The sequence below is a fragment of the Myotis daubentonii genome, chromosome 10, assembly GCF_963259705.1.
Source record: "Myotis daubentonii chromosome 10, mMyoDau2.1, whole genome shotgun sequence".
Classification (NCBI taxonomy): Eukaryota; Metazoa; Chordata; class Mammalia; order Chiroptera; family Vespertilionidae; genus Myotis; species Myotis daubentonii.
In genome coordinates, this window is record NC_081849.1 from 46,267,604 (window position 1) to 46,295,491 (window position 27,888).

The 27,888-nt window shown below is 38.6% G+C and overlaps 1 protein-coding gene across 2 annotated transcripts in view; it reads left to right on the forward strand.

Annotated features, from left to right (window-relative positions):
* Nucleotides 1–27,888, forward strand: part of CDK14 (cyclin dependent kinase 14) — a 532,130-nt gene that overhangs the window by 265,042 nt on the left and 239,200 nt on the right. For both annotated transcript variants that reach the window (XM_059712254.1, XM_059712255.1), the window contains one exon: nt 5,945–6,068. In XM_059712254.1, coding sequence (XP_059568237.1) covers nt 5,945–6,068 — 124 coding nt within the window. The remainder of the gene's footprint in view (nt 1–5,944; nt 6,069–27,888) is intronic.

The window sequence follows — 27,888 nt, forward strand, 5'->3', positions numbered from 1 at the left end:
AATTGTGTACATTATATTACACATTAAGATTTGATATTTGCATTAGACATTTGCAAACTAAATGGAATGAATCATGATGAATTATTCTTTGGCTTTTAAAAATTGATGAAGACCTAGTATTATGATAAAACCATTATCTGATGCATTTTATAAAATATTTTGACATTCATTAGATATTTTGGGGTCTCCAAGTTTCTAATTATTTTTCATTTCTAGGAAGTTTGATGTCTGGATAATGTAATATTTATGTAGTTTATGGGTTTTTAAACAGAACAGTGTTAAACATGGAGCATATTATTTGAAGCATTTATTACCCATGGTTAGTTTTGCTTTATTTGCCATTGTCACATTGTCTAGGCTGGGATTCACACAATCTGAGCTACTTTAATTACACATACTTTTTAAAAAAATCAAAGAGTATAGAAGTCATACTCTTAATTGTGGGTGTCAGAACCAGATAAAAATTGGTTCAAATTACCAGTCCTACCTCTTACTTGTGATGTGTCCCTTTGGCCAATTCATCTAATTTCTTTGAATTTTTATTTCTTTATGTATGAACTAGGAATACTAATATCTGTCTAGCAGAGGTCTTGAGAGAATTAAATTATCTAAATGAATATAAAACAGCACAATGTCTATCATAGTAAGCACTTAACCAAAGGCAGGTATTACAGCTGTTGAATCGTAGAGTGCCCTTCATTTCTGTTATTCATAAAATAATGGAATGATACAATATTGTGGCATGACTGACTGTTCAAGGTATCTAAGACTCAATCAGTCATTTTCATGATGAGAAGCCTAAATTACAGAGGTGTTAATAAACTTGGTCCCCAGGAGGCAGAAGAGCAGCTTAACTGTTTTGTAAGAATTGGTGTGTGTCATAAGCCATGGAGTTCATTGCTGATGACTCTTATAAGCCTCCTATAAGTCCTAAGAGAAACTGGGTATTTCTTAAAGGAAGTTGACCCGTGCTTAGTCTCATAGTAAGTGGAACCACATATGTTAAATAACACATGTATTTCAGACCATTCCTGGAACTCAGCGGCTAAACAGTGAGACAAAGAACATCTGACCACTCACCCTGAGCCTTTGAAGGAGAGGGAAATATAAAACGTGTTGCTTACTGCAAGTGCCAGTAAATATCAGTAATAAATGCAACATATTGAGTTCAATAATGTGTGCTTTTTACCAACTTATTCTAAAAGTTTTGATCAAAAAAGTTATCTTGATATGTTTTATCTACTTAAAGTCTAAAGAGTTTCAGAAGGGAATAGACAAAGTATTAATGGCTGTTCCCAAGAAGTCTACATCTACTTAAAGTCTAAAGAGTTTCAGAAGGGAATAGACAAAGTATTAATGGCTGTTCCCAAGAAGTCTACATCATGGCACTGAGAATATGAGCTGCTTCCTGCTGGGGATGGCACGACAACTGAGCTACAGATAGACATGTTGGTGGCAGGTGTCTCCGTTCACCATATCATTGACATTTAGGGCATTTTCCCATTGGGGTTTTTATTGCAGACAGTGAACATATTCAAACTAGAATATAAATCTTCAGTGATCATACCGAAGAATTAGAAGGAATACTCTTTTATAAAGTTGAGTAGACTATTCTAAGGTGACAAGGCATTCTTAGGAAGACCTATGGCTACTATAGTAAAATGACAGGAGGAGTGTTTCAAATATGTTAATTACCAACTTCAGTACAATAACTGTCTTCTGCCGTGTTATTTATTTCCAAGAGGTTTTGAAATAGCAAAAACAAATTCAGGAATCACATGTTCATTACATAACTTGCTAATTGAGACTTATCAACTTGGGTTCACTTAATAAAAGTACTTTGCTTATATTGGGTGTATAACTATTCATCCGTGCATTTATTAATCATCAACCTCATTTAAGGTAATGAGGGATAGTGGAAAATTCATAAGCACTGTGTGATGGCTGGATGAAGTTGAGCATTTAGAGCTTTGGTTTTCTCATTTGTTTCAAAGAAATGGAAAACTACAGGGTTGTAGATGGACAGGATTAGATGATATATGTAAAAGTGCTCAGACCAGCATTGAAACTAGAGTAAGCCTTCAGTTAGTATAAGTCCCTCTTCTTTTCTTTTTGGGAATTGAGATTCCACTCATGGTTACTAAGTTTTATTAGCAAATACCAGAGGTGAATGTTTATCCTTTCTCTGCATGGGACTCCTCGTTGGTGGTCCCTCTTGTTCTCATACTGTCCTCTGATTTTCACCAAGATTGAGTATATCTTGTTGTGTGGTAATTTATACAATGAGCAAGTGAACTAGCTTTCTCAAAAATGTGCACAGGAAAGTTAGGTACTTGCCTGCTTGTCTAAAGGAAGAAATCCCCAAGACTTGAGTTCTTAGGACATTTCCAAAGAACATTCCCTAGGACATTCTGTTTAAGTCAGCCTCTGCTTCTTTGAGCCTTCCCACACTTAGCCAGCAGCACATACCCTGTTAAGTGCAGTCGAATGTTATTTCTTATGTTTTCAATAAGTCTACTGTTGTCTTCCTGTCACCATTACTTTTATGATGGTGAACTGGTAGATTTACAGTTTCATATATTATCTTTTCATTTATCTAAGTTTTTTTTTTCTTAATTTATCTGGTGATCTGCTTGCTTAGTTTCCTCAATATTTTCCCACAAAAAGGAAGGGGTTTGTCATATAAGACATCATTTCAATTTGTGCATCTAGTGAATGATCCCTTTGATTTTCTATTAAAATTTTATGTGTAATGAATTCTGCTTTTAGAGTGACAAGTTTCCTATTACTCATCCCTTCCATAGAGATACTCTTCATATTATGGCAGGATCAGTTCTACATTTTTGTTGCTGTTGTTGCTAGATCCCTTTTCCTCTGTGTCCTCAGTACACTCAGTCTGTGTAGCTGTTACAGTGCATACCCCCTTAAGTGGTGATTATCTGTTTATCTGCCCCCTCACACCCCAGGGGCTGTGAGTTCCTGAGTGCAGGCACTACATCTTATATTCTGTTCATCTTTGCATACCTCTTACATAACAGCACCTGCCCCATGGCACTTCGTAAATCCTGAGTTTATCTTCTGGGGATTTGTTCTTGTTTTGTCTGTGGCTATGACTTAATGTTTGGGCTCTATTTGTCATGTTTGGAGTTTACTTTGTCCAGTTGTCATTGGAGTGCGTAGTCGCATCCTTTCCTAACATTGATTTTGGTAATCTCCTTTTATATGATATCTTATTTGAATAGCTTCTGTATTCGCATGTGGATTATATGTTTTCACTAATTAGTAAAGATATTAAAAGAAGAGCCTCTTGGACCTATTTGATGTACCCACTTCTGCACTTAGCTTCTAGAGAATTCTAGTCCATCATTTCCTCCCTGCCATTTTTGTATCAGCTTCATCCGGAAGTCTCTAAGTTCAGTTCATTACTGGTATAGGAGTGCCAGCTGTGTACCAGATTAGGAAGATGGTTAAGGCACATGTCCGTGGCAGGTAGGATAATGCTGCACTGCCATAGACATGTGCAGAGGCTGCCATCGGAGCCCAGAGCAGGAGCACATCATGGAGATCTGTAGGGGAGTGAAGGCCTGGGAGATGGTCAGGGAGGAGTCATTCTAGAGGAGAGATCTAAGATATACATAGAGATTATCAGGCCAAGAGGAGGGAGGGCTTTCTGTCAGAGATCAGTTAAGAACAAAAGTAAAGGGTTGAAAGATAGGATGCTCTGAGCGTGGGGGTGAGCAAGATTGCTTGGAGTCAGCGAATGTAGAGTGATGATGCCCGAGCACTCAGATGGATGAAGGCTCAGCTCAGTGGCCTTGAAGGCCATGATTTTAAATGCCCAGCCTTTATCCTGCAAAGCAGTGTCTATAGCAACACTTTGCCTTCTTGTTTTGATTTCTGGCCAAGATTCCTATAGTGTAGTGGTTAAGGGCCTGGCCTTTGGAGCCAGACTGCCTGGTTTGAGTCCTGGCTCTGCCAGTTAATTGCTTTGTGACTCCGAGAAACTGCTCTGTTTCCTCTTCATTAATGCAGACATGATAGAAGTTCCTTCCTCATTAAAATTCTTACAGAGATGAAATGACCTCCTATTCTATGATGCATAGAATGGCAGCTGGCACTTGGCGTGTGTTTGTTAAACTAAAATGCATGGCCACGGCTGGATAGACAATCACATTCTGAGAAGTCTCCGTTACGCCCCCCAAATTAGTTAGCACCTTGCCAAATGCCCAACTTTCTCTTCAAAATCGGGTTATTATTTTTAAAATTTTCAAGATGCAATTAAATGTATTAAGGTGGCATCGGTGCATAACATTATATAAGCTTCAGGTGTACAATTCTATAATACATCATCTGTATACTGTTACATTGTGTGCTCACCAGTTAAATTTATTGGTTATGTGGTCCGTCTTTTTTTAAAAGCTTTTGAAGAAGCAAAGTGGCTTTACTTGCTCACTCACTCTTCCTTTCTGAACTGAAGGAATATGGATTTTCTTAGAAACTGTAAGCATTAGGCTTCAGGATGCAGGGCCTATTAGAAGTGAAGAAGGAGGCTGGAAACTGCTGGTGGAGGTGTTAAGTCTTTTCATCTGCTACAGGGGGAGGATGGAGAGGAGGAGGCTTAGAAATGTTTGCTTCCTGAGGTTCCTGAGCCAATCATTTAATGTAGTCCAACACAGAACAGACTTTTACTTGGGGATGCTTAGATTCTGGAAATAATGATCCTAGGTCTCGTCTGTTCCACAGCATCTTTCATATCCAGAGATTTTGAAATGACTTCCTGATCCTGTTAATCTCAAGTCCCTGTAAACATGGACTCAGCTTTTATGGCCCCTGGTTAGATGGAAAATATTCCACAAATGCTCGCTTCCAGGGCTCTCAAGGAGTTGCCTTTTTTTTTTCCCATTTGAATGTTAGGGAGTCCTGATACCATCAGTCTTTCACAACTTAAATGTTTAACATTTTCCTGATCCTGCCTTTTGTTACTAAGCTGACTGTATAGACTAGAACACTAATGGCACTTAAAACATTTGTTTTTATTTTTGTTTTAGGAGATTGGTTTTTAAAAACTCTGCCAATTAGGATTATTTTGGCAAATAGATTGTTTAAAAATATTCCTTTCTTTATAAACAGAATATTGGAAAGCCTAGCAAATCACATGTGTTTTGTTATCAAAATAGACACATTTGATATGATCTAATATGAAACTAAACAGAGAAGGCCATCAATGGCTTCTTAAAATGATTTCTTACAAAAGTATTACTCTTGAATTCTTGATTTCTCTGTTATCTGAGTTTCCTTTCCCTTTGGGTGGGTCTGCTCTGTAATTAGTGAAGGTGCATGTCTGTCTTTAGGCAATGGCCTAATCTCTGTGGCCATATGTGCAAAAGCAGTGTAATTACAATGTAGTATTAATTGGACCATGTGACTGTTTTTGTTTTAATTATTTGAAATCATCTATCTTTTCATTCCTTAAAGCATGTTAATGGGAGAATCCTTGGGTATCCTGTTTATGGAGTTAAATATGTGCACATTTACATAAACTTGGTAAAATATTTTGCTTCTCTTAATAATGTTATGGATAGATTTTTTTTTCTATCTCAAACATTAATTTAAGGCCTAAGGAAATCAGATATTATAAAGATACATTCTTTACATCTTGCTTAATTTATAGAACACAGATTAGGTTGTAGATCTCTTTGGTTGAGGAGGTATCACTCTGGGTTGACATGATGGGTTGTTAGAAATTTTCAGATTCAGTTTTTAATAAATGAGGGTCTTCCATACCTCCATGCACATTCTGTTTAAATAATTTGGTAGACAATTTAATGATGGGGTAGGGGGGAACATACCCATTTTTACTAAATACAAGTACTTGGCAGACTGTATGTAGAAACGAGCATTTATGTGTGTTCAGATTTTAACTTTTATCTCCCTATTTTTTCAGTTGTTTTTATTTCAGTTGCTGCGAGGGCTGTCTTACATCCACCAGCGTTATATTTTGCACAGAGACCTGAAACCACAGAACCTTCTGATCAGTGACACGGGGGAGTTAAAGCTGGCAGATTTCGGTAGGAAAGCAGTTAATTACTAGTCTATTTTGTCACACTGTGCGAATGCCAGGCAGATGGTGGCACTGCGTTTGTTTAGGTACACTTCTTCTAGCATGATAGATCACAGTAAAATTTATTCAGGAATGAACAAATTTTTTTTTTTTTTATGATCAGCATCATGCTTGGTGGAGTTTTAAAAATTTCAGACCAATTGCTCAAGTCGTAAGTAATCATAAGCATAAATCACATCTTATATATTTCCCAAGGAAAAGTTAGTAAGATTTTGAACATAAAATATGTTGAAAGAAATCTAATTTTTTGCACTTTTTATTATGAAAATTTTAAACATTTAAAAGTAGAAAGTTAGTATAATGAACACCCACTACTCATCTAGCTACAACGATGATCAATATACTGTCACACTTGAGGAAACCTGAATGTAAGCCTCTGGACTTTTTCAGGGCATCACAAAATATATTCAATAGTATGTGGTGCCTAAGGTTTTAATAATTTAAAAATCCAGGGTGGTATTAACCTTTTTGGAAGTGACTATTATTTTAGAAATTCTCAATAATTTTGTAAAAGTTGACACTGATTCTGATTGGACAGTTGAGGTCCTGTCTGGACCCATTTGAAGTCATCTCTTACTTAAACAATTGAAGGTTGTCAACTTCCAGCACAGAAGCTTTCTTCCAAACACCTTCTTGAGCACCCAAGAGAGGCAAAGTGGTTGCATTGTCCTTGCTCGCTCCCCTCCCTTCACCAAGTCTGACATTTCTGCATTGCCTGGCTCTCTGTCACACCAAAGAGCCTGCTGAGTTGATTCCTAACACCAGGGAATGCTGATGGCAGCATGATGTGTTGACATTGCATTGCCTCAATTATTTTTGAATACATATTCTGATTAGAAATTTGTTCCATTAAGAGTGGAATGGAAAAATTACCCTTGGGATATAAAGATGCCTGAGGTTGAGATATGGGCTTTTGCTGAAATATGATTATATTTTCTCACTCTGCCCCCACCCCTCCTGAAAAATAAAAGAAAGCAGGCAATGTTTATTTCTTATTTCAAGGTTAGTAGACTATTTAATAACTTTGGAATGAACCTACTCTGTTGGGTATTGTGTATTCTTTTCTTCTAAATTTGCAATACAACAGAAGTTAGCATTTGTATTTTGCAAAAGTTTGTTATCTGTCCTCGTGGTTTGATAAAAATGATGATGATGATGTGTGTGTGTGTGTGTGTGTGTGTGTGTATGTGTATGTGTGTTGTTTATTACAGATTTTAGCATCAGAACAATACTGGGTCTTTTTATGACAGGGTAGAAAATAATGGGAAAGTAGGTGGGGGGAAAGAAGATTTGCAGTTCCTCACATTCAAGGTTATTGAATATGCTGTGAACATATTTGTAGTTTGTCAGTATCAGTAAGTTAATAAGGATTTATAGTGATTTTCTTTGGTGTGTTAATATACTATAAGGTATATGTTAGAACAAATTACTGTATTAAACATTCAATTTTATTGAACATGGTTTTCTCAATATTTTAAAAATATATTTTTACAAAGTTGGTTTTGTCTGTATAACTAAGAGTGTAATAGAATTGTATGTAGATGTTTACTGTGGGTTATTTTTAAATTTTACGATGATATTTTTACTGTAACAGTTACATTTATTTTAAAAGATTCTTATGGATCTTTAAAACAGACTTTATAATATCAGACTCAGAAATAAATTGAAATGTAACTTTAGAGAAAATTTAGAAAGTATAAACAACTCAGAGATAACAAATATTAACACTTTCTGTCTTTTCCAAGTGCCTTTCTCCTTCTCTCTTTTCTTGCTTCTTCCACCTTTTATAAACCCTCAAAAACCAAACTTACCACCTTGGCCAATGTGGCTCAGTTGGTAGGGCCTTGTCCCATGCACGGAAGGGTTGCAGGCTCGATTCCTATTCAGGGCACTTGACCTGGTTGCGGGCTCAATCTCTGGTCAGAGGTGTGCAAGAGGCAGCCAATTCGTGTTTCTCTCTCATATTCTCTCCCTTCCTCTCTCTCTAAAAATCAATAAAAATATACATTTTTAAAGTATTATTAAATAATCGGAGTTTAAAAAACATACATCCCAAACCTATTGTTTTGTAAATCGTTTTCACATAAGAATATGTTATGAACACTTTCTCATTTTGTCAAATATGATAAATTCATATCTAAGGTTTTCTCTTACTGGCCAAAGCTGTCTCTTTATTTCATCTATATCAGCTAAAATTCTAGTTCTTTCTAATTATTCACTATGGTACACAGTCCTGTATGGGCCACCCTTGCAGAGAAAGCTGTGTGTGCTGCCCGTGCGATGTTGAGTGTTTTAGAGCATGTAATTCCTCGGACCAGATTGCACTACAGAGAGGCTGTGCCGTGCCCTTCCCCTCACTGTCAGAGACTGAACTTTCTTGCTGGGAACACACAATTGGTGTGCATCCTGTGCATGAAGTATAATGAGCGAGATGCATTCACCAACTGACAATTTCCCCCCAATTAATTGTGCATTATTTTGTCTTTTAATTTAAGACATGCAATTAACTGTGATTTACTGCACTTGGGCACGTGTTTGTGTCTGAGATGAAGGAAGCACAGTGGAAACTGCAGAGAAACTAAACAATCAAAATGGGATGATGCCAGGCAGTGGAACAGTTAGAAAACTAGGTCTTAATTCAGAGTTTGATGTATGAAGAGCTTTAGAAACAGTTTCTTTGTCCTACCTCCTTTTTGTATGTGAAAAATACCATAAAATTTTCATTAAGACTGACAAATGAAATCTGTGTGATAATTGTTCCCATACTGTAAGTGCTACTACCTTTATTAGGAAAATACATTGGGGAAATGAGAGAAACATGCTGAATTTTATTGAGTTTATTCTATATGCCAGACACTTAGATATTTTTGTTTCATTGTCTCGTCAACTTAGTAAGTACGGTGTCGTAACCTATATTTTTGAGAGAGGCATGAGATTCGGACAGGGTTAGGATGTTGCCAGGCTTGAGCACACAGGTTCGGTGTTGCAAAGCTGGAATTCAGGTACTTAGTCCGTATCCTCCAACCTTAGATGGCCCAGGGTCTTTGTATTTATATGCATAGTCATGTTACCTATGAGCTGCCTAATTCCTAATACATTATTGATCATTGCACATATATATGTGCAATTTTCTACATACGACACGCAGGCTATGTAAATAACTTGCACTAATACCAGAAAAAAAAATAGCATCACTTATTTGAAAGAATTTTTATCATTTGACTAGTTCAATAGTTATGAGTAAATTTAACTTTAGTACGCCTAGATTTTACCTGCTGACCAAGGTAAACCACATGATAATGTATCTGTGACCCATCCAGCTTTAAGCAAAGGGCATGTCTGAATCCCAGGTGGTCAAAATGCTGTGACTATTTTTTTTTTTCTTGTGAGCAAAGTCACATTTAAGCACCTACCTGGGGCGCATTTTCTATACTCAGTTCGTAAAAGTAAGTTACACATGACTTAGAGTCACTATGGCTTCCCTAATGCAGAGGTCATTCCTGCCTGTATATAGTGAAATAATAAATCATGCAGAGGCGTTCAGACTCATTTCTAAAGAGGGGTTTGTCTTTCCATTATCTTTGAGAAAAGAACATTTCAAGTCTCTTACCCAGTGGGTGTCTTTACCACCTTGCTCCTCCTTACCTACTGTTGTGCAGTAACCCCGGACCGGTTCCCATACCAGAGCCTCTTACTTAGCCTTCCCCTTTGCCTGGAGCACTCTTCTTTCTGCTCCTCACTGTGGCTGTCTCTTTCTCATCAGACAGATCATAGCTCAGATGTCACCTGTTCAAAGAGGCCACCTGTCCAAAAATCAATCCTTTTTCATGACTATCATCCAGTTTAACTTCTTCATTAGCACTTACAATCCATTTGTTTACCATTTATTTTTTTATTCTGCTGCTTGTCGGTTTCTTGAGGACAGGTCCTTGGCCTTTCTTGCTCACTCTTGTCTGTGCCATGTCTAGAGCCATGCTTAGCACATAGTAGGTGCTTAGCAAATACTGTTTGAATGGACCAAAAAATATGCATGACTACAATGAGTATTCGTGTAAAGACCAAAACTCATCTGAATTTACTAGTTTCTACTTGATTTATTTTGGCAAACCATTAGTTTACAAATTAATTTTCTCTTTATCAGTGCCCTGCTGGCTGGGCAGTCAAGAGTGTAAATGAAATTTGATGACTTTGGTAGTGTCGCAGCCTCAGGGTTGCCTTGTGGCTCTTACACATAGGCTCTACATATCTGTTTGGTATTTACTGTGTTTGTAACCACAGGCTGCAGAAATAAATGTCACTGAGTGAATGTGAACATGCACAGAAGATGTATAAGATCTGAATCTCCTGCTCTGCAGACCTTTAATGATTGTCTAATTGCACTGTTGTTGAGAACAGAGTGTGTTAAGCATTGAATTAGGAGACCTGGCTCTGTCTGAAATTAGCTCCTGACGTTCAAGAAGTCATTTATCCCCTCTAAGCCTTAGGCTCCCCAACTGAAGAATAAGAGTATTGAACCGACACATTCTAAGATCCTTTTCAGTGCTGGTTTTTTATGTTGTATATTTCTGAAATTATTAACTTATTTTCTAATAACCAGATATTCACTGGTGGATAAAAATCAATCCATTGAATCTGGAATCAATGCTATAGCATCTCTCCCTAGAATCTAATTTTTTATTCTAGCTTCTGGAAATTCAAATAGATGAGGGTCACGTTTTTGTGATATGCGTTGTCATCACATTTAAAGAAAATTATTGACGTATGACAAATATATGCATAAATAAGTTCACTGAGAAATTGATGTTCATTTGCGGTATGGTAGTATGGAAATTTAAGATATTTTTTCATGTAGATGAGATTAAAACATAATAGATGTGTCCATAGGGTTACAGCTTCCTGCAATTCTTGCAAGATGATGATGGTGTCATCCACATTGCCCAGCCATCTCTCCGCTATTTGTTTGCTCTGTGGAAAGACAGCTGGATTAAATTTGCCCCTGTAAAAAGGAGACAGCGACAACTATGTAATATAAGCATTTAAGGTCTTGGCTTATTTCACTGAGTTTCCTAATGTGGGAATAAAGTTAAATAGTTCAGTGGTTTTAATCAAGTACAATTACACTGGCCTCTTTCCCACCAGAAGTCTAAAATATTACTGTCCCAATGTTGGTACTTTCCTCCTTCAGGCTGTTCCTGGTCTTAATTTGAGAAAGGAAATTGTCGTGAATCACATTTTAGATTAATTTGCAGAACACATCAGAGATGTAATTTTGCAGAGGCCATGGGGAGTGCAGGGTTTGTTTGTAATGTACCTCTCAGAATTCACATAGAAAACAAGAAAATCAGGGCCTTCAGATGCAGAGAAGAGTCTGTCAGTTTGATAAATCTAAAGTCTCTGAATCAAAGCCAGTTAGTGCCCACAGTATAGACCTTTATAACTATTTTTTTTATCATTAGCATATAGAACTCACCATTGAAGCCCTAGTTATAAATTCAAGGTTAGCTATAACTTAGTCCATTCGTTATGGCCTGTAAGAGTCAATGTTCCTTTCTTTGTTTGAAAGTATTGTTTCTATTAGTAAAAATATCTTTATTATCTAATGAGGTATCACTCTACTTTTTAAAAGTCCCTTTGAACAATTTAATGCAAAGTCCAGGAAGATGCTTTCATACAAATCTGAAAATGGAAGAATATTTTTAGGATAATTGACGTTACAGTATGAACCAAAGAAAGCAATTTCCCCCCTAATTTTTCAAGACTTCATTAAACCCCAAATTAAAATGTATCTTAAAATCTGTCAGATTATCAAGATTACCTGTTAGAAATAATTTTGAGTGACATGTGAACTAGACAAAGTTATTTCCTCTGACTCATAATTTTAACAGCGTGGTAACCCTTTTGGAAGGAAATTTCTTTTCTCTGATCATGAAATCAGCACTTAGCCTCATTATTTAAACATTTAATATTCCACTCCTCCCCTCAAAAGTTTTCCTACATTCAGAGGAATGATGATGAAATTCAAGTATTCTGTTTTATGTTATCACAATGTAACTTTTCCCAGGTATGTTAGTGTACTGCATATATGAGATATTTTGTTTCTCCTTTCAAATAGACTTTATTTTTAAGAACAATTTTAGGTTCATTGTAAAATTGAGCAGAAACTAGAGAAATCTCATATATCCCCTGCACTCACACATGGATAGCCTTCCTCCATTATCACCATTCCCCACCAAAGTGGTATCCTATATAATAACAGGCTAATATGTAAATTGTCTCCTAACCGGGAGTTCAACCAGGAGTTTGACCAGGGGCGGGGCCGGCTGGCTTTCCGCCAGCCGGCCCTGCCCCCGCCCCCAATCGCCCCCCTTCTTTCACACCCTGATTGGGGCAGGCCGGGCAGACCCCACCCGTGCACGAATTCGTGCACCGGGCCTCTAGTCCTATCTAGTAATAGACAAACATGGTAATTAACTGTAACTTTGCTACCCTTCCCATTGGCTAATCAGGGAGATATGCAAATTAACTGCCAACCAAGATGGCAGCCGGCAGCCAGGCAGCTGAAGCGAACAGGAGGCTTGCTTGCTTCAGTGATGGAGGAAGCCAACGTTCCCCGCCTGCCGCTGCCGGCCTCTGAGCTGCATTCTAAGAAACAATGTTGCAATTATAGAAGCTAAACAAGCTCCAGAAACCTGCTTTCAGCCAGCTTCAGCCTCAGAGCTTAGAGCGGCAGTGATGGCAACAATGTTTCAATTATAGAAGCTAAACAAACCCAGATATCTGCTTTCAGCCAGCCGCAACCTCAGAGCTGGAGCCGGGCCTCAGAGCTGGAGCCGGCTCTCAGCTCCAGTGACAGCCATAGAAGGTAAATAAATCCCAGAATAAAAAAAAATAAATTAAAAAAGGAGAGGTTGGGAGCTTCAGTCACCCGCCAGCCTGAAAACGGCCATCAGCTCCTCACCCAGACTGGCCAGGCACCCCAGTGGGGACCCCCACCCTGAAGGGGGTGTGACCAGCTGCAAACAGCCATCATCCCCTCTTCCATGCTGGCCAGGCACCCAAGCGGGACCCCCACCCTGTTCCAGGACACCCTTCAGGGCAAACCAGCCGGCCCCCACCCGTGCACCAGGCCTCTTTCCTATATAGTAAAAGGGTAATATGCAAACTGACCATAATAGCAGAAGGACTGGGAATGACTGGTCACTATGACGCACACTGACCACCAGGGGGCAGATGTTCAATGCAGGAGCTGCCTTCTGGTGGTCAGGGCACTCTCACATGGGAGGAGCTCTGCTCAGCCACAAGCCAGGCTGATGGCTGCCAGTACAGCGGTGGTGGTGGGAGCCTCTCCTGCCTCCTCAGCAGCACTAAGGATGTCTGACTGCAGTTTAGGCCTGCTCCCCGCTGGCAGGTGGACATCCCCCGAGGGCTGCCGGGCTGCCAGAGGGGTGTCTGATTGCCAGCTTAGGCCCAATCCCCCAGGGAGCAGGCCTAAGCCAGCAGGTGATCATCCTCTGAGGGCTCCCAGACTGCGAGAGGGCACAGGCCGGGCTGAGGGCCCCCTCCTCCCCCCCAAGTGCAGAAATTTTTGTGCACCGGGCTTCTAGTATCTATATAATAAAAGCCTAAATGACCAGTATGGCGGAACAACCCGACCAGTCACTATGATGTGCACTGATCACCAGGGGGCAGATGCTCAATGCAGGAGCTGCCCCCTAGTGGTCACAGGGGGAGCGCTGCTCAGCCAGAAGCTGGGCTCACAGGTGGTGAGCGCAGCAGCAATGGTGGGAGGCAAGCAGTAAGGAGCAGTGATCAGGCGGGCGGTAAGGAACGAGGGATCCCAGATTGTGAGAGGGATGTCCACCTGCTGGCTTAGGCCCAATCCCTGAGGGGTTCCAGACTGTGAGAGGGTGCAGGCTGGGCTGAGGGCCCGCCCCCGCCCCCACCCCAGTTTTAGAATTTCGTGCATCAGGCCTCTAGTTTATTATAATTTACCAACGTCAGTACCACCCAAAGTCCTTACTTTACATTAGGGTTCACTCATGGTGTGTTGTGCATTCTATGGGTTTTGGTGAGTTATAATGACATGCAATTTATTTGGCATTATAGTATGATACAGAAGAGTTTCACTGCTCTAAAAATCTTCTGGAAAATCTCATCTATATGGATCTTTTAAAAGCTGTAAATGCGAACAAGAAGGAAATATATGAACTGCAACTAATATCCATATTCTGCTCTGTGAGAAATCTCTGTTCAGTCACCAGTAAACAGATTGAAGCAATGTAGGAAGGGGTTGATTGCTAAGAATGGCAACTTCAAACTCCATGGAAATGAGGAAATTCAAAGCAGAGTTCATTCATTTTTAGTCATACCATGCATGTGAAGTAACAAAACATTTTAAATGCCGAACAGACTGCTACAAATAGGGCTGATTTTCTTATTCTCCACTGCCAATGGAAACCTGGGCAAAGGGATTTCCATATGCAAATTTTTTTTTCTTATACAACATGAGGGCAGTATTGTTGATAGTAAGTCAGGTGACACAGGATATGAGTTGAAATATATCAATATATTCTCTTAAGAAATCTGTATAGGGGATGACTAGAACCCTGAGTGCTGGCAGTGATGACCAGATAGGAAGAAATATAGGTGATGCTAGCAAGAATTGCACTGAAATGAACCTTAGAATTATGTAACACGTTCTAGTCAAGATGACAATGATTATACTGGAACATGAGTTTCATTAACCTGCAGGTAAGTGTACAAGGTTGCTTAGAGTTTGGCAATTCACTAATTTTCCTTATTTATAGATCTTCCTTCATCTCCTGCTCTTTATCTTCTTCCAGAAAGCTACATTGTAAAATGCAGCCAAAACCAGACTCCCCGAATCCATCCATCAATGTGCCTGTTTTATACTAGGAGCTTGGAGACAGTGAGTCTTTGTAGTCTAAGGCACATGTTTTCTAAAATTGTTACTGAAAGCAAGAAAAACTGACCAGTGACTATGGGAAATCTGAGATAGGCTATAAATCCTGAAAGTAAGACATAGTGGAAAAATTCGTGATTTTGATCTCCCCCCCCCGACTTTAATACTATCAGTTTAATATTAGTTTGCTTTCCTGTTTTGTTCTCTAAGTTCTTTTTTTAATGTCATATATGTTGGTTTACTTTTGAAGTAGTGCGTATTAATAGTAATATTTTAAAATATTCCTCTCACCTTGAATGATTTTTTTTTCTGTTGTAATAGATAAACATAGGAAGCTAGGACTCTTTTCATTTTAATGAATAGGAAATTAAAAAAAAATGAGAACATGATCTCTGCAGATTTAGAAATTTTTTGCATTAAAATTTTTTTAAAAAATTTTATTTCAGAGGGACAAATGTAGAGGGAGAGAGAGATAGAAGCATCAATGATGAGAGTATCATTGATTGGCTGCCTCCTGCACGCCCCCTACTGGGGATTGAGTCCACAACCTGGTCATGTTCCCTGACTGGGAATCTAACCTTGACCTCCTGGTTCATATGTTGACAATCAACCACTGAACCACACAGGCTGGGCATGATTTAGGAATTTTAGATTCATGTCTGAAAAACAATGTTTATTTTGTCACATATTATAAAAATATCCTTGATATGCATAATCAAGCTGACACATCTAAAATAAGATAACTTTTTGTAAAAATCCAAACTTTAAAAATAGGAGATCTCTCTATTAAATATCTGCCAAGTTATTTGACATTCCAATTTTTAATCTGGAAGGATGATGATATAAAATGCAGATTGGAGTATTTATTCCAGTTTTGGAGTAGAGTTACTAGCTAAGGAAATCTATTGTGTGAACTAGTGACCAGCTGATAGTAGATGTGGAAGCTGTGCTTGGAAGCGCCTGGAAGTCATAAAATGGGGAGCAGTGGGTGGCAACAGGGCATCAAGAGAGGCATAAGGAAAGTTGGAAGATTTTGGTATCAGGTGGTTTTGATGGTTTCTGAAAAATTACCAGTAAGCTCTCAATCTACTTAAAATAAGGTGGGAGCATCTAATAAAAATCACTAATACTAACATTACAAGAATAGCACAAAATAAGTATGATATGCAAGCATTTGCTCAAAGAACAGGAAGCAGAATGTGATATTACTCTTGGAGTCATCATTCATTATTGATAGAATCATATCATTTGGAAAGGTTTGTGTGTTGTTGTTTTTCCAAGATAAAGGCAGCAAGTCTATGATGGGAAAATTGAAATAAATATGTTATAATTGTATAAGAGAAAAAGAAAACCAATTATATTCACATTTTTAGAATTTTTTTTATTTTAGATTTTGTCTGGATTTTGAAGGAACCTTTGAGATTATCTAGTTCAAACCCTCATCTTAAAAATGTACATACTTGGTCCCAGAGATGGAAAATAACTTAACATTGTGCCTGTTATGTAGTAAGTGATGTGTTAAGTTATTATTACCCACATCTTTAGAGCCCTGGTGTAGTACCCATTAGACTAAACGGGTGTAGACCCATTTAGCACCTGCATGGTCTTAGTTTCCCAAACATGAGAGGACAGAGGTGCTAACCAGATGTCTGCTCACAGTAACCTCTCTGTCAGCTAAACAGTGAGGTCCTTGTCGGGATGGTGGGATCCAGAATTAGCTATCACTCAGTCCCAAACACTGGTCTTGAGAAAACTATAGGAAACAATAAAAAGAATGATTCTCATAGCACCTGTAGAAAGCCTGGTTGTATAAGTTGGGATGGAGCCTTGGTAATTTATGAAGTAGAAAGAACCACCTCTCTAAATATATTCGTGGGCTAAACCAAAGTATTGAGAAGCCCGGTGGGCAGATGAAGGCTGACTTGGCTTTATCAGTGTTTCCCTGAGGACTCAGCAGGGCTGGGCAGTAGCTGAAAAATGCTCTTATTTCCTCCCAGGGGGAGGACTCCTCTGTTCAGATCTGACCTTTTCCTCACTTGGAAATAAACAGTACACATCTCCAGGCAGGTGGAGCTGTACAGAGGTACTTAGTAAAAGCATTTAAGTCTGAAAGAGATCATTTTTTACATGGAGGCAAATATACCCACGTGAAAAGACAGGATCAAGTAAACTCTCCCAGAATGGTTAGGGTGCATGTTCGGGAGCCAGATGCCCAAGTTTGAATCCTGCCTCTGCTGTTTACAAATCTTGCGTCCTTGGGTGAGTTACTGAAACTCTCTGTACCTTAGTTTACTTCTTTGAAAATAAGGATGATCATAGTAATATTGGGCACCTCAAAAATTGTTTAAAGAATTAAATAATTTAATACTTATAAATCATTTAAGGACAGTGCCTAATTTATAGGCAGTCCACATACATGTCATTTTTACTATTAACCAGTCAAGTTTAAGTATTATAAATGTTATCTATTTTTAACATGATTTTTTCCCCAAAATGTGCTTTTTTTAAAAAAAAATTATTCCTCATTCGAGTATATGTTTTACTGATGAGAGAGAGAGAGAGAGAGAGAGAGAGAGAGAGAGAGAGAGAGAGAGAGAGAGAAAGAGAGAGAGAGAGAGAGAGAGAGAGAGAGAGAGAGAGAGAGAGATATTAGTGTATGAGAGAAACATCGAACACTGGTTGCCTTACATATGTGTCCCCACTGGGGATCGAACCCACAACCTAGGTATATGCCCTGACCAGGAATTGAACCCAGCTACCTTTTGGTGCATGGGACCTTTTGGTTCATGAGAGGATGCTCCAACCAACTGAGCTACACTGGCCAGGGTCTATTTTTGCTTTCTTGAAGAAGGATGTAATATGGAATATTATTTACTAGTTCATTCGACAGATTTTTATTGAGTGCCTACTGTATACCCAGCACTGTGCTCATGGCTGAGTATACAGTGGTAAATGAAGCTAGCATTGTTCTTGCAGTCCAACTCTAAGCTTCCCTTACAGTCATTTTGGATATCAGTTATTGTTATTCAGAGATGCCCAGGAACTAATGAACTTTTTAAAATGATCTGAATTTTAAATAATTGTCTTACATATTTTATGGAAATTATCATTTGTCTATTTTAAGGTATAATTACTGGGCAAGGTAAGATTTTAAAAGTAATTATCTACAAATCAATGTTAAAATCTTTTTGTGGTTTGTAGTTCAGATTTTAAAATATTGCTATTACAGAGCCATTCAGTTTAGCTTTCCTGGTAAAGGGACTAAGGATCTATACTAATAAAAGGGTAATATGCTAATTAGACTGGGATGACTGGCCTTCTTCCGTATGTCCGACTTCCTTCCGGACAAAGCCATGGTGGTGGGGGCCGAGGGAGAGGCAGTTAGGGGCGATCAGGCCTGTAGGGGAGGGCAGTTGAAGGAAAGATCAGGTCGGCAGTGCTGAGCAGTTAGGGGCGATCAGGCAGAAGCAGTTAAGGGTGATCAGTCAGGCAGGCAGAGGCAGTTAGGGGCGAATAGGCAGGCAGGCACGTGAGCGGTTAGGAGCCAACGGTCCCAGATTGTGAGAGGGATGTCTGACTGCCAGTTTAAACCGGCAACTGGCAGTCGGACATCCCCCAAGGGGTCCCCGATTGGAGAAGGCTGGGCTGAGGGGAACCCCCCTTCCCTGTGCACGAATTTTGTGCACCAGGCTACTAGTAATTTACTAAAAGAGAATCATTCTTGGGATAAAACTGTTCATGATAGATTTGCAGTACCAATGTCATTCTTTGAAAAGAAAATTATACTTAGTTAATTTTTAAGTGGCAGGCCTAACCAAGAATCTACTGGTATTATGTATTTTCTCCTCATAAACAGAATGCTTCTGCCAAATTTTTCATTAGGGGAGACCTGGGATATAAGGAAATTTTGTGAACCACAAGGAAAGTCAGTCTTCCTTGAAAATATAATTACACCTTAGTGTACACCTTACTAAAGAAATGAGTAAACCTTGAACACTACTAGAATGAACATGACTTCTGTCCCATGTCAAAGCTTATGGTCTCCTAGGGTAGATCTCCCTGAAGAAATTATTTTTACCTTGTCAGGTAATGCAGAAATCTGAATGAAAAATGGCACATTGATTTTTCAAAGGTTTGATGTTCTGTAAAATAATGAAATTAGTTTATGAGAAAAATTGCAGGACCTTTATAACTTGTTTTCTAAGATTTATGTGGCAGCTCTTTTGAAATTAGATTTGATGTCAGAGTTCATTTGAACAGTCTTCAAAATCTCAGAGGAAAAACACAGAACTGGAAATATGCATACATTAAGGAATACACTTGTAACCTTCAAAAAAAGGTAGGCATTGATTGTTAAAATGAATGATTTAAGATAATGGTAGGTTGTAGATTCCTTAGCAAATTTATAAGTTTAGCACTTTTGTAGTATGCAGTCTTCCTTCCACTAAAAATATCAGCACACTACATTTTGTGACTATATCAACAAACTTAGTCACTTCTTAAATTTTAAGAATGGCTTATTTCCCCTTCTTTGTGAGTGATGTGTCTGTGATCTACTTTGGATATGGGCATCTGTGCTGTACGAAGTTGAAAAAAGAGTGAGCAATTTGCCTAGAACAAGATGTTTTAGTCATTCTAGACTCCAGTGTCTGAAACATTTTTAGTTTTGAATATTGAATTCAACATTTGAAAGCATTCTAGTAGTTGAATCATTGGAACGTTATTTGAAGCACTTGACATTAGATTGCTTTTAGGAAATTAAATTGTTTCAAACCTCTGTCATTTCTACTACTACTAATAATAGCAGCCCATTATAGTTAATGAAGTGATTTCATAGCTCTCATCCTTATAATCCTTTGAAGTAGACAGTACAGGTCTCATTATCCCTTTCTAATTTGAGAAGATTGATTTATGCTTGCACTAGTAGCTCAACATGGTTATCAGATTGACCGATATTATAACACTGGCATTTCTGTTGAGTCTGTATACTAAAAAAAATCATCTTGAAGTTATATAAGATCATATGACTTCTTTTATATTTTAAAAATAACAACATGAAGAGTGTTCAGGGAGTTCTCATTGTTATTATGACCGGTGATCTTTTCAATATGAAAATTATAGATAAATACCTGTTGCTGCCCAGCATTTTATCAATGGGAATAGCTATAAATTAGCTCTTTAATCTCCCAGAAAAATAGAAAAGTTTTGATGAAAATTTGAAATTGTCCTTTAATAGCTAAGTGAATGCAAAATAAAGACAACACTTGACCCACCAGATCTAAAAGGTTATTTAAAAATTGAAAGCACAAATATGTTTTACTGCTAAAACATCCTGGTATATTCCAACCTGCCCTTTCATTGCCAAAGATAAAATTTCTGGAGATCAGGAAGGCATTCAAAAACAAAACAAAGCTCAAAACCTTTTAAAAACACATGAGACATTAAACAAGGTGCTCATGAAACTACTCTACACTTCCTCCTCTCTCCAAAGCTGCCCCACCCCCACCTCCACCCCCAGCTCACTGACAGTCACTGTCCTTGCTGGTTATAGATGAGGTGTGTCACTGATGCCTGAGGGAATGAAGGGGCAAGAAAGAAGGAGAACTATCTATACTAATAAAAGTGTAATTAGTCTGGACATCCTTCCTACTGCACAAAGCCACGGTGGTGGGGGCCGAGGCAGAGGCGGTTAGGGGCAATCAGGCCGGCAGGGGAGAACAGTTAGGGGCAACCAGGCCAGCAGGGGATAGCAGTTAAGAGTGACCAGGCCGGCAGGGGAGAACAGTTAAGGGCGACCAGGCTGGCAGGGGAGAGCAGTTAGGGGTGACCAGCCCTCCAGGGGAGAGCAGTTAGGGGGATCAGGCCAGCAGGGGAGAGCAGTTAGGGGCAACCAGGCTGGCAGGGGAGAGCAGTTAGGGGCGATTAGGCAGGCAGAGTGGTTAGAGGTGATCAGGCAGGCAGGCAGGCAGGAGAGCAATTAGGAGCCAGTGGTCCTGGATTGCCAGAGGGATGTCCGACTGCCTGTGGGATTGGGCCTAAACCGGCAGTCGGACATCCCCCGAGAAGGTGCAGGCCAGGCTAAGGGACCCCCTGCCCACCGTGCACAAATTGTGTGCACTGGGTCTCTAGTTTGGTATATTTAGAGAGCTAAAAGACCAGAAAAGACTGTAAAAATATTGGAAGGCGAACTTTTTCATTCTTGTATTTTTAAGAGTAGCCAATTTACCCACTTATTTAGGTGGATGATGGTTACCGCTTTTATACACTTACCCTGCTTTCTTTTTTTACTAAGACATTCAGAGCCAGCCTTTGAGTGCCGTGTCTTTTACTGCCTCTGCAAACCTGAAAATATTTCTAAAATGATGTTTCATGGAACACACATTAATAAAAAAGAACTTTTAAAATAAAAAAAAAATTGTCTTTCGTCAGGTCAGCTGAGGGTGAGCTGCGTGAGTGTCCTCTCCACTCACCCTGCCCAGTGGAATCCCAAGCACATTAGCTAGTGATTAAAGACTTCTCACCTTTCTGAAGTTAAAATAGAATCTGACATTGTAGCTCCCTGATTTATTTCATTAAGGACAGCTTTTTGAGCCTGTGGAACTTAAGTTGGGAAATTATTAGTGCAATAGTTGTCTTTTGCTGAGTAATAAATGACCACAAACTAAGCTGTTTAAAACAGCACACTTGTATTACCTCTGTGTTTCTATGGATTAGGACCCGGGGCCTGGTTTAGCCGAGTGCTGCTGGGTCTGTCACCAGGCTGCAATCATCTGAAGGATCTGCTGGGAAAGGATGCCAAGCCCACGTGGAATTCAGTTCCACAGAGGGCCTCGGTTCCAAGCGAGCTGTTGGCCAGGCACCACCTAAGTTTCTTGCCCTGTGGACCTTGCCACCATGGCTACCTGCTTCATGAAAGCATGCAAACCAAGAAGGCAATACTGTCTGCAGCCAGACAGAGTTACTGTCTTATGTAAGACTAATCACAGGAATGGTGTCCCATCACCTCTGTCATAGTCTACTTTTTAGAAACAAGTAACAGGTCCTACCCTTACTCAGGAGGAGCAGAGTCCACAAAAGCCTGAATGCCAGGAGAACCACCTTCGAGTCTGCAAACTACTGTTGATATAAAAAGTACTGTCCAATTATTTTATGGTGATTGTACAGTGTGACATGGTTTTCCATAAAGAATCCCAGTTTACTGAGTGCATGAAGCCTTAAGCGAGGGTGTGAATAAGTATAAAAGGATATTGGTCGTGATGATGACGATAAATAAGCCTTATTGATTGGCGCTTGTGTCTGATACTGGAATGAGCATTCTGCTTAAGCATTTTAATAAGCCTCCTTTTCCAGAAAACCAAATAGGAGAAGTTAAGTAAGCAGTAGACCTGGAGGTTATCCTCAAGCAGCTCACTGAGAAAAGAGACCATTTATGTCACTAATTATAATATTTTCTAACAGGTGACTTCTCTGTACAGAATGGGAGGCCAGATAAGGGTGCCACACTTTTTGCTTGGGAGACTTAGAGGGGACACTCTAAAGAATCTTTTCAAAGGATGAGTAGGATTTTATGAGGTGTCTGAGGGCCAGAGCCAGGTATATGTAACGGTAAGTAGATTTACATAGTGGTAATATCTACAACTTGACAAAGGACAGAGCCTTTACAGGTTTAGCCATGGGCAGAGATGTTGGTGGACATATGGGCCTCAAAGCCAGAGAGTAGATTACATTTCAATTAGGTGGTGGTCATAGCAGCAGATGGCAACTGTTTAGTTATGTTTTTTTATTATTTATTTATCCCCGGCTCCCTTCCAAAGTGTCCCCGAGCAGCTGCTGATCGAATGGTCTGCTTGCTTTATTCTTACTTAGCCTGCACACTGTTCTAGGCAGACTTGTTTCCATCCACCACTTACTCCGCCCCTCCTCCTGCCCAGCCTCCAGTTTCCATCTCCAGGTTCCACCTTCAGTCACTCATGTGTATCTGGAAGGGCACCGGGTGCCAGTGCTGGGAGGCCCCAGGGGCTGGAGGGCTGCAGCACAGCAGGGGTTAGCACTCGTTTCTCCAGCCTCCTGTCAGGCAGGACCGGGGGGGGGGGGGGGGGGGGTGGGGCGCGGGGGGCAGGTCCAATCGCTGCACAGATAGGCCCTTGGGACTGTGGCAGGGTATGAGCCAGGTACCTGCAACCAAGAGTTTGGCCTGCAGAGTCCGCTGACAGATCTGGGGAGGCCAAAGCTGTGAGACTAAGTCCTGGTCCAGTTTATGAACCCTCTGGACGAGAAGACTGACAGCCAAGGCTCATGGCAAAGACTGGGGGTGAAAAATTAGGAGACTCGTGGCTTCTCTACAAGCCGATTCCTTGAGCAGAGATAACAGCAAAAAGGCTGGCTCGTTTAGCGATGAAATTTAGTGAAACATGGTGGCAGGAGTGAGAAGTCTAAGCATTTGTTCTGACATTTTCACTGTTTGTCCTTGGACTAGTCAATGAAAGGGGCAGTTTTGTTTTTATAAATTAAAAAAATAAGACTAATTTAGTGAATTTAAATGTTATTTTTTAATATTTTCAAAATTTTCTTAAAATTGTCCTGAGTTTACTCTATTTACTATCATGTGTATATACAGTTTATGCTCATTTTCTTAAAAATACCTTTGCCAACTTCATAGTAAACTTCTGTTGCCCATGAAAAAGTAAAGGAACCCCCAAAATATAAAATTATTAGGACCGTCAGCCCTATATGGAATGGAGATTGTGTTACCTTTCTTGGTGTAATTATTCCAATGACTGTTGCTAGATAATTAGGAAAAGAATGGTGGAAAACTTTCAGTGCTTTCAGAAAGTATCGTTTTTAAAAGTAAAGTCAGGGGAAATGCAGAAATGGATCTTTACCCCAAAAGAGAATGTCTAACCCTGCCCCTGTTTCTCTCATATATTTATTGTTCTAAACATGAAGAATAGTAAAACAAAATAAGATGCCAAAGAAATACAGTCTAAAAACATTTACTCATGATCTTGTGAACCTAATCACAGTAACCATTTAAAATTTTTCAAAATACCTTCAATTCCTTGATTAGGTGCATACATATCTTCACACAGTGTCAATTATATTATTGGTAGCATAGATTGTTTTTATTACTAACATAGCAACATTTTTCATATTTTATTTCCATATATTGACTTTTACAGTTATAAGTAATATATGTTCTTTGCTTTTAAAATACACATTATAGGAAGTGATAAAGAAGAGAGTAGCATTACCTGTTGTCCCTCTTTGCTCATATAACCCCTGTTAACATACCTCACAGCTTTCTCTGTATACTTACATAATGACATATTTGTCTTTAAAAAGGTAACTTGCTTTATTTTTAACAGCACATACATTGCCTTTTAAGTCCATATGATTTAGTTAATGTGGTGATTTTCATTAGTTGTCTCAGTGACATTCATAGTGAAATGGAGATTGATGTGACATACTGGAAATGCAGTAGAAAAATGGAATGTTTTTCCATAAAATGATCACTATACTTAAATCTAATATTACTGTATTTCAAATTGAATAGGTCCTTTGCTTCCATTGATCTCAATATGCATAAAACATACTGAGATTTTAATAAAAAGAAAAATTTTATGCTAAAAATTTGGTTAATTTCCTATATTAATGCTATTTCTCTCTTTTTATTAACTCACTGTAGTTATCAGATTATCTTCACACATAGTAGATTTCTTCAGGCTTGTTAAATAGACATTTTAATTTTTAATGTATATCTAAAGCTGAATAATTCTTTTAAAAATTGTTATTATCGATTTTTAGTGAGAGGAAGAGAGAGAAACAAGGATTTGTTGTTCTACTTATCTGTGTATTCATTGGTTGATTCCTGTCTGTGCCCTGATTGGGGACCAGACCTACAACTTTGGCTTATAAGGACAATCTTCTAACCAACTGAGCTCCCAGCCAGGGCTGAGAAATTCTTTAAAACCTTTGATTCTGAAACCTCAGTATGGGTGTTGTTAGGAAGAGAACAGTCTTTATCACAGAATATAGACTGCTCCCTGATTTTCTACCTCCTGATACATGGAATACTCATGTCGAGTCTGCCATCCAAATTATTCTTAATATTTCAAAGTGAAGGGCATCATAAATAATAGTTAAGGATAGTTTTTCACATTCTACATTTAACGTGTTTCATGATTCACATCATACACTAGAAACAGTTCTATCAGAAATCACATAGATCCATTTAGTTACTGATATTCCTCATTATGATCTTTCAGTACTTTTTCAGTTTTAATATTTTATTATCCAACTAAAACAATGACATGAATTTGTCTTCAAATGTTATATTTTAGTGTTTTTGTTGGATTTTGTTTTACCTAAAATGAAACTTACCCATTACAACTTGATGAGTTTGTTAAATGTATATAATGGGAAAACCACCTCCACAGGTAAGTTTTAGAACATTTCATCACCTCAGAAATGCCTTTGGTTCCCTAGAGCAGGCAAGTAAACATTATTTTTTTTTTTTACTATTATTTAAAAAAATTTTTTTCGGACCTTAGCCTGGAAGAGTGGAACCCCAAATAATAAAACACTACTTGGAAACACAAAATCTCTGTCTTATGAGATATTCTAGACTGGGGCTGGCAAACATTTCTTTGTAAAGGGCCAGATAATAGAATGTTCAGCCTTGAAGTCTCCGTAGCAGCTACACAAGTCTGCTATTTTAGTGAAAAGGCGGCCGCAGGCACTATTTCAACAAAGGGAGGCGGCTGGATTTGGTCTCTGAGACGGGATTGCCAACCTCTGTTCTAGACTTCGAAATTCTGTTTTTCTTCCTAATAGCCAGTGAACCGGATATAAAACACTTAGGTCAGTGATCTTTCAGGGAATGCACTTTAGGTAGTGAAATAATTCGCAGCATTTTAATTTAGTACACTTGTCTTTTGAAAGATGGTATTTCTGAGAGTGCCAGGGTATGTGCAGAGTGCAATTAGAATAAGTTAGTCTCACCCAATGTTTTTGTAGTAGCAAAGAGATAATGGGAAAAAATGGTTTGGAATCTGTGTTTGAATTGAAAACTAAAATGCAAATTGTAAGTCCTAAATTGTACCACTAACCTAGAAAAGTTTCACAAATTGTTGGCTTATGTCACATTCTATTTTCTTTTCACTTAATGTTGCTGCTCAAAACGGCATTTTTGAAAAATGAATCGTCTACCTTTGTTTTGTCAGGGTTTCATAACCATTTGAGCCGCCTCACTAAGTCCCAAGCTTGTTGTGGGGGAAGAATGTCACCCCAGGGCTGATGGAGCACCCTACAGACTAGGCTGTGGCAGGAGCACTTCGCTCCCCTCTAACGTCCAACTGAATAATGTTATATTATCTCTACCAAACCATTTTCCCGAACTTCCAGATATATGTAGCAGTCTCATAAAAATTCAGCCCACATTCACTATTGCACACATTGACAATGAATGGGCTTATAAGAGCTAGGTAAAGTCAACGGTTTATAATAGAAAACAGTCACTTGTTACTTCATAGTAAAACTATAGCAGCAAAAAAAGGATGTTAGCATAGAAAAAAATATTTTTAGGAAAAAGTATTATATGACTTTCCTTTTGAGTTAAATGTGAGTAATGTGTAAAGTTGCTGTTTTTGAAGACAAAAAAAGTCTTATAGAAAATGGTTGATAGTATAAAGAATATCTTTTAAAAATTTTCGTGGGTGTTTTGTTTTGTTTTGCATTTGTTCACGACATTGATGTAGTGTCATCTTTAAATCCATATAATTTAGAGCAGTTTAGTGCCCATAAGGTATTGTTTGTACTTTTGGATTTTAATATGCGATCATGAGTTCAAAGATTAATCAATCCCCATGTGATGTTTTACTTAACTTCCAGATACATGTTTCAAATATAGTGTCCCTTTTGAGCTCTTTCAATTAAATATTTAATGAAGGAAACAGTGAAATCAATCAAAGAGTAGATAGCAAGACAGAAAGCACTTTTCTGATTCTGGAACTCAAATTTGGTTTGAAGAAATATTCTAAATTAAAACAAACAAATAAAATGGCCTCATCTACATCGTAATATTTTCAATAAATTTTTATTGTTGAAGGTGGATGCTTTGGAAGACAAGCTATTTGGACTAACAAGATGGGAATATTTAAAGTATATTTAACAGATTCTAAAAAGGACAGGCTCCTCAGATGTTAGGTCTGTCTTTTATTCTTAAAGGATAAGACAGTAGTCTCATGTAGCACTAGATGAATTTACATTTTATAGCTGATAGGTCTTTTAAAACCGTGGCAGTCTTCTGGAGATGTCCTTGGTCCTCTCAAATTTAGCAAGTGTGATGTTTGCTGACAAGTAAGGAAGGATAAATAGATTGTCAAGTGAGTGATTCCGAGTTCCAACTTCTCAAAATCTACCCAACTATCTTCTTGCATTCATTATAGTTCTTGGTTATTTAGACAGCATGCCTTCATGCAGTTAACTTGGATGTAGAAATGAAACCTTCATTGTATAAATTACAATTTTTAAAAAATTTTAGCTGCTTTGGCAGTTTGACACTTCTTCTTAGGGAAATCTATTTTAAGTGTTTTCTTACAAGCAAGATTCCCTTCAAGGAAGGTTGTTGTTGTTTTTAACTTGGAAATTGCCTGATGATCCAAATTGCTCATGCCAGCTTATCCTAGGTTTTAGTAGCTAAACTGGCTATTATTGCAGAAAGCCTAATAGCAGGCAACTTGGTTGTAGTGGTGAGAATATTCAACTATTAGTTTATTTCAGCTTGTTCCACCCAGTCATTAACTCAGTGCTGCCAGCCATACGCTTCCCTGCCACACCGGGAAAG